Here is a 13,039-nt window from a genome sequence, read left to right as displayed (position 1 = left end):
AAGGTTGGGGCGTGCTGTGGGCCGTAAGCTAAAACGAAGGGTAGGTTTGCCTTATTCCCGAAGGTCCACCAGTATACAGTTCCAGAGAAATAAACAGGCAATTGATGCAGGATTCCACATTATTGGACGAGACTCAACGATGGCCGCCGTATTCCAGACTGCGCATTGACAATTGTACATAACTATTTATAAGAATCTTAACAATGAGTATAAATTGCAATTGACAGGTAATTATATAAGTAAGCTGAGTGAAAGGTTCACAGATATAAAATAATTAAATAAACTCAATGAGTCTTTGATGTCCAAGAAATGAAAATCTGATAATGTTGTTTTAAAAGGTAAACAGTCGGTTCACCAAACAGTCCTTGAGACATGACACTCTGTCTCTTTGAAATCACATATAAAGTCTGAAAAGTGTCAATCACTAAATAAAAAAGTAACTATGTAAGAAATAAACTGTGAGAAAAAATTACGAAACAGGTGTTGAATTTTACAAGTAAAGTAAAAAAAAATTATAATTGAACAGTGCATTTTGCACGATGATACTACATGTTTATGAGCAAATACAGATCTTAACCCGTTGTCTCTAGTTTGATTCGCCGCATTTTATTCACAGAGTGGGACTGTGGTTATGCCCGGTACGAAGGTAAAAACACCATTGGCAAACGTTTTACACGCATTTTTATCGAACGCAAGCGCCAATTAATATCTTAGTATATATGCGGAGATCGTGAAAATTTTACAAGGGGTTTTAAGAATAATTTTGTATTTCGAGGAGGGGGAACATGCGCGGATCAGAAAATTTTTCCGGGGTGGGGGTTGAAAAGTCAGACGGTTATTTGAGTTTGCCAAGGGATGTCCGAGGCATATTTGGTAAGTTTATAATGTACACGTAATTGAAAGAAATTTAGCTGGGGGGGGGGGGGGTCTGGAACCCTTCCTCTTCTAGATCCGCGCACGGAGAAGACCGATGCCGGTAATTTTACTGAAATTTTAACCATTTTTATTTAATTATTCATGTTCATAATTATCAGAAAACCAATATTACCTTTCAAAGCAGTTAAAACTTAAAACTTAAGATACGAACCATTTAGTCTCGGTGAGTTTTGCGTCCGCGTACGAAAATAATGGCAATTTTCAAGAAATTCGGATGGACGATCTGTGTCCTAGGTCGTCCATCCGATTCTTTTTCTGACTAAAAGCTACAGACCTGCAGTTAGAGATTGTCAAACTCTTATTGATTATGTCAATTTGTTTGTCTCAAAGAATCATTTTTTAAATCAATAAAGTTTTACCTTAAAAAAAAGAAAGAAATCGGGCACAATTTTCAAAGTTAGCATTTTACAATTTTATGGTCTAATTAAATTTCAAGAAACAACTCTTCATTGATTTATCCGAAATATTGCATTAAAAAATTTACATCGCATTTTTTAAATTACAAAAGGATATTCAAAATGAACTTGGATTAACCGCTAACAAACAGGCATAAAGAGAGACTGAGAACCAATTTCTTCTCTTTTTTTTTTTTTACATCAAAAGAAATTCAAAAATAAATCTAATATATTTTTTCTTTGTATGCGTTAATGAAAATGTAGATCAGCAAGGGGTTCTTTTTCGTGCAAGCACCTACTTAACAGATTGTTACACGGGTCTTAGTAACAACGATGAGAAATATCGTTGTGGCAATATTGTTGGTGAAGGATGAATGTGTAGTTTGTTTTTTAAGTTAATTTTTGATACATGTTATTATATTTATCTGGATCGGTTATGTTTGTTAGTTTGTTTTGTTTATTAAAGAGGGGAATAAAGAAATGAGTAATTTCCAAGCGCGTAGCATCGTTTTTTAAAGTGGGGGGGGGGGGCAAACTCATCCAACAAATCTTGACAAAATCCAAAATTTTCAAAATTTCACTCATAATTTCATGATTTTTATAGCATTTTTTTTACATGCTACCAAAATGGGGGGGGGGGGGGCAACTCCATGATAATTCAATTTTTTTATGTAAATTTTATAAAAATAGTTGCTTCGAGAAAAAGTGGGGAGAGAACATATTTATGTCATATAACATGTGAAACTGATTTCATTCCACCCACAAGCTTGAAATAATGAAATAATTTTAAGGAAAACAATATAAATAGACGTCATAAATCCCATATCAAACGACATATTACCACTTGATTCTGCGCGTCTTTTTAATGAATTTATAAACAGCGGCAAATACTAAAATGTATTTTTAAAGGTAATGTTACATGTAGCTGCAAGTCTGTAGACCTTGTATGAAAAATTTCGGATGGTAGTCAATTTTTCCGGGATACAGACCGAGCGGTACATATATGCAGCTAAGGTAACTAAGAATAATTACAAAAAAATACTTTGTTGAGTAATGCAAGCTTTTAAGAATGCAATACTTATATTTGTTTAAAATATAACACCCAAATATTTCGTCTTACATTCGCTATTTGTAGAACAAGCAGAACCAGTATCAGTCTGACCGGCCTCACCATATACATTGTTGGAATTTTATTGTCCTAGCATTGCATTGCTCTGCATGTACACAATTGGCTACACATAACGTACACACGTGATTCAATATAACCCAGACGGAAAACGGTAAAGAATTCAGTCATTGAGTCTACGTTTTATAGAACTTGTAAGAAAACACATTGCGGGTCTGAATGTTTGTTGATATGTCAATCTATCAATATACAGTTTGTTAATTATTTTCGATTGCTAAGGCTACAGCGTATTTGATGAACATTGAACAACATTTTTTTCAAGCCACTTTTTTCCATGGAAGATAGCGACTACAAGTATAAAGCATTTATAAAATTTATTTAATTACCTCTTTAGAATTGTGTATGGAATAAATAATTTATAAGTTGCTGCGGAAGGTTGTTTGGTATTTTCGTTTGTAGATGTTTTGCAAGTAAAAAACCTTAAACGCGGGGCAAGTCATAATTAATATCCCTAATAACCGTAACTTAAAACTAGCGGCTTTGGATTCAAATATTATCGTATACGAATATTAAGTTCACATTTTAAAATCATCTCCCCGATGATAATTATATTATATCCATCGCAAATCAGTATTTTTTTTTTTGCTTTAAAAGAATTGTTCTATCGGGAGCAATCCCGCGTTCGTTTAAATTGCCAGCGTACATTTGTCATGTCAGTAATACACATTGTGCTTTATGTGACGGCCGTGTATACGTATTGTAGAAAAGTTGAGTTAAATTACCATGCATTGGAACCATTTTATTAACACATCTCCCAGTACTGAAACAATTCAAAATGTCTCTGTTACAGTATAACACAGTGGGGCGTTAATCGTGTACGTCCAGCTCTACAAGCACATGCACTGTCGTCTAGGCGACGGTCTGAATACAGCTAGCGACTCTCCTATCGATCGGTTACCTGAGTCTCGTGATGCATCTAAATTTAGACAGGGGCACAGTTATGAAACAAACAACAAAAATAAGGTCAAAGAGGTTTATCTATATGAAATGAAAATGTACATATGTATAAAACATTTGGGAATTTTATGTGGAATTATTTTTGCGCGCTACATGTATCAGTTAGTGCATTACAAGAAGCCCTTTCATAACCTCATAAACGTGCGCACCCCCACAAAAATGGACCGAACTGACAACAATTGTTTCTGCAAATACTGACTATAAATTACGAAAACATTAAATTGAATACTATAGAAGGATTCAAAATTAATTTCTTTACAACTTTGCTTCAATAATGCATTAGAAATGTTTATTCCTTTTTAAGTTATTGACAAGGAACTTTGGACGCCTCTAACTCCCTAATTATAAGGGCCAGCCCCTTTTTCTGTATACCGAATGAAAGGTCTCGGTAAGACCAAGAACTTTTAAAATACATGTTATAACAAATTTTTATCAGGTAGAAAACTAACAAGGAAAATACGCGAATTTTTTTGATTTTTTTTCTTACCTTTGTTTCAACATCTATACCACCCCTTTTATTTGCATTTAAATAATAAATAAAATATATCTCGCACAAATTCAATGTATTAGCTTCCAAACCAGCCCATCTTTGAGACTCTGCCAGTCATCGTTAAAGCTAAACCCCCTGGACAAAAGAAGTCGTTAAATTTTACTAAAAGGGGAATAACTCAAACCGGATAAAGATTTTTCTCAACTAAAATATGCAACGACAACATCACGCGGCATGTTATCAGTCCTGAAAATTTCAAAACAATCAGTGAACAAACGAGCGAGATATTAAGGATCAAAGTTGGCGTCTAGAAGAAAAAAAAAAATAAGAAGAAATTTGAAAATTTTTCAGAATAATAGTAAGGTTTTCCGCTGAGAGCGGAAAACCTTAAAAACATAAGGCAAAAACCTGTAACTCTTTGTTTTTTTACGTACACGTTTGATTTCATACAAACTTTTCTTTTAAAGAAATTGGTCCGTGGGAGTTACGATTGCGAGAGACCGTGTATAGGGGAGAGCTTACCCCTTGATCAGGTTTCTTCGTTTTCCCTCTGTAAATCTATAATAGGGTAACTTTTCTCCTTTTAGAAATGTCCCATAACCTCTCTAAGTCCATCGCTTAATTCATAGTAAAATTCAAAATATTTTATTTTCTTGCATATCTAACCTCCCCCTTCATGCCAAAATAAACAACACTGTCACACTTGAAAGTATTAAGGTATTTCACTGTTTCATAAAATGGGAGTTTTTCTACTACATCTGTCAGAAGCGAATGCAAGAAGATGCACACCAATCGAATCCATATAGCTTTATTTTGCTGTATAGGTATAATGTATCGATCTTTACATTGTTTGGATACCTATAGAGTCGACTACCCCCCCCCCCCCCCTTTCACGGTTGTGAGCCCATGCAGTGAAAACGTTTAACAAATAGTAATCTCAGTCATTAGAACTTAACAACACAACTGTTAGCTTTTATTTACTACAAATACTACATACAGGAGCAAAACATTCAAATACATGAACATTTCTGTCATACATGTAACAAAGATCTCGATTGACTTATAACTAATACTACATCAATCGTCGGCCGTAAGATACTTCTATTACGTATATAAAAATGTTTTCATTTATAAAATGCCTTACCCAGAGAGAGAGAGAGAGAGAGAGAGAGAGAGAGAGAGAGAGAGAGAGAGATTTAATTACTCTTTTTGTTAAAGATTTTATTCATATTTTCATTTTTCATCCTTTTATTTCATACATTTGGGGATACAAATAATTAAACATGCCGGTTATCTTTCTTTAAATCTGACATTTACATTGAATATGTACAATTGCGTTTACCAAGAGTAGTGCCAGAGCATTACAGATACATGGCGGGACTTTATCTACGACACATCAACAGAGAGTAAACTGCGCATTGTTGTCGTCAATACTTTCTGTCGACCCTGCTCCTCTCAAGATGGCCGACTCTGTGTTTGTGTCGGAGTACCCGGATGATCGCAGGATGGCCGACTCCGTGTTGCCATCTACAGAATATTCCCTTTGAATGATGTTGAATGTGTTCATACGGATATTCAATGGAAGCTCAACGACAGGACTCGATTGAATGTCACCAGCTGAAGAAACTGGGGATATCAGACTCTCACTTCTGGATTCTGTCGACGAATTTTGACCACTTTCTGTGAGTTCCCTGGATCCAGAAAGGCCAGTTTTCAAAGATGTCACAATATTTTGAACAAAATGTAGTTTTGTCTTATCTCTTCTTTGATCATTGAATATATCATCGCACGATTTGAAAGCTCTCTGTAAAGTTTCTGCTGGTTCGGAATTGGATCGTATGGGTGAAGGTGCATTGGAGGATCTCATGGGATCTTCCACAAGGGACTTGGAGCTTTTACTTCTTAACCCGAACGTTTTCATGAGTTTTGACATAAATTTTCTGCCGGATTTTTTCACTGTTCCCGGATTGCAGCTAGAACACGAACTCTCAGAAGAACGTAGCATTCCAGACATGCCCTGGTCGCTCTTAGAGTGATGAAGACGTACCGTACAATCATCTTTTTGGGAAGACTGGTCTTTCTTAGAACCATTCATCAATGATGAATGTGAGGCCGACGAAACATTCTGGCAATGATATGACAACGAAGTATTTGAAATTGTACTTGTCGTGGAGGACTGATGTTGGAGACCGTACACTCGAGAAACGTTTTCGTTATCAATAATACTCTCAAGAGATTCAACCGAGAAGGTTCTGGATGGGACAGATTTGCCGGAGAATGACGACGGATATGAAATGCTTGAAGACAAAGAGGGTGAAGATGAACTGGAAGTGTACGAGGTTGAAGACTTAGGTACACCTGCACTTGATGGCGACAACAAAGAGCTGTCGGTCTGACTGTGTTTAGGAATGTACTTTATGTCCAAAGAGGCGGACAAGAGTTTCCAAAATGGAAGACTAAACTTGAGGCGCTGGAGCTTTATAGCATTAATGCCGCGCAGAACTCTGGGATATGTCGCATCTTCATCTTTGATGATGGGGATAATCTTCCTTCTCTTTGCATCTACAATAATGATTAACAGATATTTTTACTTAGAGTTTTATGTTATTCAATAATCTTATTGCTTCTCGATAATATCTTGATTATCTTAATATATTAATGGAATGTGTGATTAAAAAGAAACTTTGTACGATTAATCATTCCTTGATGCCAACATTGCAAAGAAACTACATGTCTCTTTAATTTTTTTCGTTTAGAAATGCCAAAAAATGTCGAGATAATTTACGTGTAAGTTTATTCCATAATGGAACTTTATATGGCCATAAGTTGAATTAGCAAACAGCAATTGCCTTTAAGATCGATTTATAAAACTGTTTTGTATACATTGAACTTAAATTGAGCTTGGAATACACGCTAATAAATACTTCCTATTCCTGTCAAATAAAATTTAATGAATTTATACGCATCGCATATATTTACATAATATAAAAAAAATCAAGCCATTGATTTTATCGATTGATTTTAACCAATGCCCCTCCCGATCTCCGCAAACTAAACCGTTTCTTTCTTGACAATGCATTTCTTTTTTCAAATAACATTTCAGAATGATAGTAGGTTTATTATTTGATTGACGTCTTCATGCCGGATTATGCCAGCTGTCACCAGTGTTAAATATGCCATGGAATTTCGGCGACACAACTTTACCTGAGGAAGTAGAATATAAAGGGGACACTGTTCTCTTTCTCGTTTAATACATATATTCTGCCGTACCGAATGATTCAGAAATATCATTTTCAGAGAAGACGTTTTTTTCTCACTTTTTTATATTAAAAAAACGTAGTAAAGGGGCATAATGTTTTATTCATTTTGTTTCATTGGTGCAAATGTAGACCAATGAAATGGCTTTAAATCTTGATAGATGTACGTGGGAAATATGCTCATGTTTGTCTTCATGGTCTGGCTTAATTAAATAAGTTTACCAAAATCATCGTTCCTTTTAAAATGAAAAAAAAGTGATCTTTTTCGAGATGGAGGTGTATTTCTTGATGTTACATGTTATTATACATGATTTTATTTATTATTTATCAAGTTTACATGCGCGGTAGCAGTTGTCTGAAATGAGAGGGTTTCGAGGCTTTTTTTATTTACCTCTAAGACTTTAATAAGTGTGAATTTTAAGTGTGTGTGTGTGGGGGGGGGGGGGCAGTGAATAAAATTAGATGTTATGTTCACAGTATAAGTATATATTGGACATAAGCTATAATTGCTAAGTAAACTTTAATACCTGGATCCAAGGATTTGACGAATTGTGTAGAGAATATACAGGCGGGACTGGAAACATAGGTTCTGGACATAATCACCAGAAGTCGGCCATCGCACCTGCAAAAGAGTTACACTCATCAGAGCTAAATCAGAGCCATGCAATGAAACCATAATCTACATGTCACTGTTTGCTTAATGAAAAAAAAAATATAAAATCAGACTGCTGAACAATACACTGTATGAGTATATATGTCAATCCTTGAAATTGATTGACAATAATAGTAATTATGCTTTTAAAGAATTATGACTGCATTAATCATGTGCAACTAAATGATTGTTTGGTAATAACTGAAGCATACATTAAATCATAATTTGAATACTAAACGCTGTTAATGTCAACTGAAGGTACATCTGTATGTGTGATTGGATAACGTTATAATGATATAAGCATTCACATTGTTCCTTTTTTTTCCTTGATAAATCTAAACAAATGAAAATTTGGGGGAAATAGCTAATAATTTAGTTAATTGATCTTTAGTTTCTGTTACCTGTCCTCTATGACTTCTGCTAGTGACTCGTATTCGTACTTTCCTCCTAACAGTTGCTCCTGGGGCAGGAAGAACTGCACAGTGTTCGTAACCTCTCGGTACGCTTCGATGATCGTGTGCGCAATCTCTATGTCGTCATCAGAGCAACATATGCAGGCAACATAGGAAGCTTGGTTTCCGTCAACTGCAAAATTTGATTTCTTTTTAATTAAAAAATGTATGTGGTGTTTTGTTTAACCGTTGTTTTATTGTGTTAAACCTTTAAGGTTAACATTGAAAAAAATTATAGTATAAGTACATTATCAATTATATATAGCAATATATAAATTACACCCACAAGACGATGTTGATAAATAAGGAAAAAGAGATGATTTAGAAAAAAAATATTAAGAATTTGTTTATTCTAACTATAAACAGTTTTCTAACATTTAAAAAGATATGAAAGTCATTTGTAAGGCGACGAATATTTCAAGCTTCAATGCTATTACACGTACAGTAGTAACTAAAAATGTCACCTTTTTACAGTCACATTGATTGCCATACCTATGTTTAGTGGAATGATTATAAATAGATTACTAGCCCTCTGGCAGATAGAATGTACGATCTGTGTAGTATGACTTTGCTGTTTACTCACGGTCGTCCAAGGTTAGCGCCCCATCGTTGTGGTCTGTGGGGTCACTTCCGGTTGACCTGGTGGGAGACACTGGCGATGATACATAGTCCTGGTGCTGTTTGTTGCTAGGTGTTGCTGGGGGGATTTTCAACTTCGGCGGTTGCTCGCGCGGAATGTCTGCACCTTTACAAAGTATATGTCAGAAGAATTTGAAAGTGTGTGTTTGAATATCTTACTGGAGATTTTTATTACAATTATCGGATATGAAGTCAAACAAAATTTGCTAGTACTCAATACCTGGTTGGTTAGGTTCCTTGGCATCACTCTGTAACCAGTTTTTAATATCTCTTGCTGAAACATAGACGGAACATTCCTTTCAACAAGGACTCTTTTGTGGTCACCAAAAACATATTTTTTATGGATATGAATCCACTAAAAGATATATATCACTGGAAATTTATTCAAAGTATACAAAGATTTTTTTCTCGAGATGAGGGAAACTGTATTATCATTTCGGGATATATATTCTAATTAATTGTTTCACACAAAAAATCCTTTTCTATTATAACAATTCATTCCAGCTAAAGCCAGGTGCATGATGAATGGACGATTTAATATAAAATAAATGGGTTTATTCCTTCTAACAGCAGTGATTTATTTTTTTTTCAAAATGATATTCTAAAAGCAATCAGCGTGTTACATTTGTATAACGGTAAAATGAATGCTTTGTTATTACTTGAGATCAGCAATGGTTGCATTGTGCATTCTATTGATTAGATGTAACAGTTACTAGTTAGTTAATTTTTCATATCAATATTGTATTGACAAAATAATAATCTTACGATATCTACTTTCAAGTCATTGATGTATTGACCTTTGGTTTTCTAACACGTTTCATTTCCAGTAAAAAAAAAGATAGTTTTCCAGAAATTAAATCTCTAACCCTTATTACTATTTATAAACAAAATGTTAATTTATGTTATACATGAATATAATCTACATATTCATTGCCGATGTTTCAGAAAAAACAAGGTTATGTGAACCTTTCATTTCCATTGATGTTACAACAGCTAGCTACTCATAGTGCTGTGTTCCGTTAGCAAATGTATTCGCTCAAACATGAGCGATTAACATTTTGTCATAGAGAGAGAAATCAATCAATATGTCTTCGTTTTGTTTCTATTAATGTCATGAGGAAAAGAAAGAAATGTCTGCAAAGAATGGAAAAAATAATTGGAAATATGGTCATAGATTTCAGATCTGGGTCATCAAAATTCTCTTTTTATAAGGGCTGTAAGTCAGTATGACAAATTGCAGTTTTGTAAACAATATTCACCTTTTCTAAATTCATATGATCTTTAAGTTTTAAATAACTTTTCATATCACAATCAGTTCAAAAAGCACGTACTACTTAATCGTTTTCATTTTTATTTAAAGTATCTAATGTCTTGCTATAGTTTCAATACACGTTTCCATTAGATAGACTAGTTGAAAGCAATGAAGTGGACCTACCAATACTTGGTGTAATATCTGTTTTACAGTCCAACCTTCCAAGTGTATCTAAGGCGGTCAACAGCTTCCCTATTGTACCGTCAGGTTTTCTGGACCATGCATCTAACAATGCAATTGTCTTTTCGGGTTTAGACGCTAAACGCCTCACGTAGCTGGAGTCAAATCCAGCCAGCTCGGCTAGTCCAAACACATCTGGAGTGAGGCCATTTTCTGTCACAATGTCAGCAGGAATATCCAGATGATTAGAAAGCAGTTTGCAAGTAGAGTGACCAAGGACTTTGAGAGATAAGCAAGAGTAGCCATTCTGGTTCTCCAGTCCCTCTACCATCTTGTTTGATGACTTGGTCATAGATTTTAAATTCGCTTTATCCTTCATTCATATCCTTTATCAGTATACCAATGAAAATTTTAGGTACCGGTATTTAATGCTCCGAGTGTCTGATTCATAAGGATTAAACAAGAAACTGATATTCTTTGAAATATCCGTTGATAGATCCACAACGATAAAGTGGTAATTGAGAGAAACAATGATTAAAAATGTTATTTTATTTCACAAAATCACATGGAAAATCGACCTACAAAAGAAAAAAAAACATTTAAAAGTCATGTAAAATATACAACATAATTAATGTGAAATAAGGTATTTTAAAGTCGGGTTGGTCACGTGACGAATCCCATAAAGCTTTTGCTGATAGACTGAAAAACAACTTTTTTGGTTCAAATAGTTTTATATATTAAGGTAATTTAAAATATTTGCCACTGTAATTACATGTATGTTTATGAACATATTTCATGTCACATACTCGTATATATACATCTTACTACATTAAATGGTATTTAATGTTTTCCCTTTATTCTACAAGGTTTTATTTTGAGACACACAAACACATGGATGTTAACAGAATCAGTTCGTGTTATTTAGATCCTTTTTTTCTATTCTTACAACCTTAAAAATACATGTACTACACTTATATAACTGTTCATATACGTTCGTCTCGTCTGCTTTCTTTCACATTAGCATTCCTTGCTAAAACATGCTCTATTCATGAATGAACAAAGATTTCTACATCACTATTAAAAGATAATTTATGAGAGGTTTTTTTAAATGTTATTTAAGAATGTCACTTCCCATTTCATGCATTTTGATTGATTTACATGCTATTCACCTCTGATACTGAACTTGCACAAATATGAATTTAACATAATTAAAACAGGTGATAATGATGCACTTTGTTATTTTGGGATTTCATTTTTCACGAAGTTTCTTTATCCGCTATAAAAACATTGAAAAAGAATGTAACTGTTTTAAAAATTAAAAATAAATTTAGCTATTTAACTTTCTACTTACTAAACGCCAGAATGATGTGTTGTGTCGTTTAAAACCTAGTAACTATGTCTTGGTTACGCAATAATTCAACCTTCGAATGTCAGACTAGTTTCATTTTCGTCATAAATTTTGAAAATGAATAAAAGTAAACATTACAATTCATAGTATAAGATTGAATAGAGATTCCCATAAAATACCTCTAATATCAATGTTTCTGTAAGACGTGTGCTGATTTTAACCTGGTTGTGTTTAGCCTCTGGGAAGGTACTTGTCTAGTATTACATGCTGGATACATCCCAAACAAGGGAAATCAGGTGACACAACGACACATCTCATCTTAACACCTTCTTAAACACATACCTGTTATTTAATTATTCCATTCTAGTATGTAGATTTCTCTTGGTCAAGTTCAAATTACGTAAGTTACATTCTAAATATTAATATCTAAAGTCTCGCCATGCTCGGTAAAGTTGTACAATACGGTTGAACGACATTCGTAATATTTGTATGAAAACGACATACAGCCTTGAAAACTGTGCTATTAAGTACAAAATATTTAGATTTTTATAATAACCGCTCTCCTTGATCTCCCAATTAACGTTACACCAGGGAACATGATATACAGTCTATAAGTCAGCTTATCAAGAGCGTACGAGGCCTAATGGCCATAGGATACCAACCTTTGATCTACATGTATGCGCAATAAAACATTTCTTATATCTAGGATAACATTTTTAGAGTATACACATGAAATGTGCCAGGATCCTTAACAAATCTCCTCTATAGAATACATGTATGGAGTTTTATTTCCATGAATATTATAACAGTTGTTTGATACAAATATTCAATTCGCTATATTTTTATTCTATGTAAATCGTAACAATATTGATCGATATCGAAGTTTCTGACCATCTTTGAAACTAAAGCAAGATATATCGTGAGTCTAATGAAGTAAAAAGGTTTGAGAAGAGGTGAAAAATAGGAACATTACCTGATTTTGCTACACTTTTCACGTCGCCATTTTACCTTCCTTGCTCTGGTTCGTATGTACGTCTTGTTGCCCGAGGCAGCATATCTACTCGAGTGTGACAGTAGGAAACCACTTCTTAGAACATGTCTACCTCTTTTTTTGTTTTAGGTCAGCGCAAAGCTAAATATAAATTCAAGCATTTTTCCGCACTAGCGAAGCACTTGATCATTGACCATCTATTCAAAATAAACACCAGCCATGCCAACAGCGTGTGCAAAGCGCTGAGTGCTGATGCCTAAACGTTTTCTGGATGCTGAGCAGAGAGGCTACCATTGGGATATTT

The 13,039-nt window shown here is 34.3% G+C and overlaps 1 protein-coding gene across 1 annotated transcript; it reads right to left on the bottom strand.

The window, feature by feature from the left end:
- Positions 1-5,171: 5,171 nt before the first annotated feature.
- On the bottom strand, positions 5,172-13,030 carry LOC105346243 (uncharacterized). Its single transcript, XM_011454779.4, has 7 exons — positions 12,718-13,030; positions 10,400-10,974; positions 9,185-9,238; positions 8,909-9,070; positions 8,275-8,458; positions 7,749-7,843; positions 5,172-6,526 (listed from the first exon to the last, which is right to left on the bottom strand). The coding sequence occupies exons 2-7, from the start codon at positions 10,773-10,775 to the stop codon at positions 5,361-5,363; spliced, it is 2,037 nt and encodes a 678-aa protein (XP_011453081.3). The 5' UTR covers positions 10,776-10,974; positions 12,718-13,030; the 3' UTR covers positions 5,172-5,360.
- Between the last annotated feature and the right edge of the window lie 9 nt (positions 13,031-13,039).

Source organism: Magallana gigas, chromosome 5, assembly GCF_963853765.1.
Source record: "Magallana gigas chromosome 5, xbMagGiga1.1, whole genome shotgun sequence".
NCBI classification, from domain to species: domain Eukaryota; kingdom Metazoa; phylum Mollusca; class Bivalvia; order Ostreida; family Ostreidae; genus Magallana; species Magallana gigas.
The sequence above is the reverse complement of the archived record's forward strand: the minus strand, read 5'-3'. Positions and strand labels throughout refer to the sequence as shown.

Coding starts and splice junctions, on each gene's coding strand:
- LOC105346243 (XM_011454779.4), bottom strand. CDS start 10,775: ATGAAGGATAAAGCGAATTTAAAATCTATGACCAAGTCATCAAACAAG. Junction 9,239..10,399: donor AGATATTACACCAAGTATTG/GTAGGTCCACTT, acceptor TCTATGTTTCAG/CAAGAGATATTAAAAACTGG. Junction 7,844..8,274: donor GCAGAAGTCATAGAGGACAG/GTAACAGAAACT, acceptor ACTCTTTTGCAG/GTGCGATGGCCGACTTCTGG.